The sequence below is a fragment of the Gavialis gangeticus genome, unplaced genomic scaffold (genome assembly GCF_001723915.1).
Source record: "Gavialis gangeticus isolate Ggan-Ray unplaced genomic scaffold, GavGan_comp1, whole genome shotgun sequence".
In the NCBI taxonomy this organism is placed as follows: domain Eukaryota; kingdom Metazoa; phylum Chordata; order Crocodylia; family Gavialidae; genus Gavialis; species Gavialis gangeticus.
Window position 1 is genome coordinate 29,748,707 of NW_017728993.1, and position 1,094 is coordinate 29,749,800.

Consider the following 1,094-nt stretch of genomic DNA (forward strand, 5'->3'; position numbering starts at 1 on the left):
CTGCAGGCATATGCCTGCATTTCTGAGTTGTCTGTACAATTATAGTCGTTCAGCCTAGCCAGGTTAGACTAACCTGCAAAGATTGAATCAATTCAGGCTCAGGCTTTCTGAATGTCTGTCCCTAGCCCAAGAACCCAAAACCAAAAAGTTCATGTGTTTTCTTGGAAATATTTTTTCAAATACATATGCTTCTATACCTATTCCTCCTAGGACAATTTAGGACTAAAGAATTCAAGAAACAGCAACTCCGCCCCACCCTCAAATATGGTATACTGCAAAAGTCTGTTCACTAATAGAATAAAAGGAGAAGCTGTAAGCATATTTTAATTAAACATTTTAATTCCCAACATGTGCCAGGAAGTCTAATGATAAAGGAACCTATGCCACTTAACTGACATCAGACCAAGTTCTTATTTTTATTGGTAGAGCTCTTCCAAATCCAATATGAACCTCTCTTCACCCTAACTATTTTGGCAAACAAAAATTTATTAACATACCCATTTTTTTGTAGTATTCTTCCCATGCCTTGGTATAATCAACTTGCCCTGCTGGTGCTGGATTTGGCTGATCTCCTGATTTAAAGAAAGTCAAAATAAAACGTTAATACATTTTATGTTTTTTCCCCCATTTGCACCAATTCACTTCCTTCTTAATATATCCAAAATATAGCCAGTTAATTTTAACAAAACAGCTAAAAAGCAGTTTGGAAAAATATTTACAGATCTCATGAATCAGTTACAGACCACTAAGTACAGTCCCATGGGACACCCACGTCCACTACGGGACAGGGAGGTCTGGGTGAGGGTGATCCCCCGCCCTCCATAAATGCTGACCTCGTGAAGGAACACCTTGAGAGGCTGCATACCTTCAAGTCAGCCGGCCCTGACAATCTACACCCCAGGGTACTTGAGGAGCTGGCAAGCATCATAGCCCAGCCTCTGGCACAGATCTTTGAGAACTCCTGGTGCTCTGGTGTAGTGCCCGATGACTGGAAGAAGGCCAATGTGGTGCCTATCTTCAAGAAAGGGAGGAAAGTGGATCCGGCTAACTATAGGCCCATCAGCCTGACTTCTATCCTGGGGAAGATCTTAGAA

General features: G+C 41.7%; 1 protein-coding gene across 10 annotated transcripts in view; it reads right to left on the bottom strand.

Annotated features, from left to right (window-relative positions):
- The window catches only part of FUBP1 (far upstream element binding protein 1), a 39,296-nt gene that overhangs the window by 14,612 nt on the left and 23,590 nt on the right, over positions 1-1,094 (bottom strand). For all 10 annotated transcript variants that reach the window (XR_002094667.1, XR_002094669.1, XR_002094668.1 and 7 more), the window contains one exon: positions 498-572. Coding sequence is in view for 6 of the 10 variants with exons in the window: in XM_019501478.1 (XP_019357023.1) it covers positions 498-572 (75 nt within the window). In the remaining 4 variants the exon portion in view is untranslated. The remainder of the gene's footprint in view (positions 1-497; positions 573-1,094) is intronic.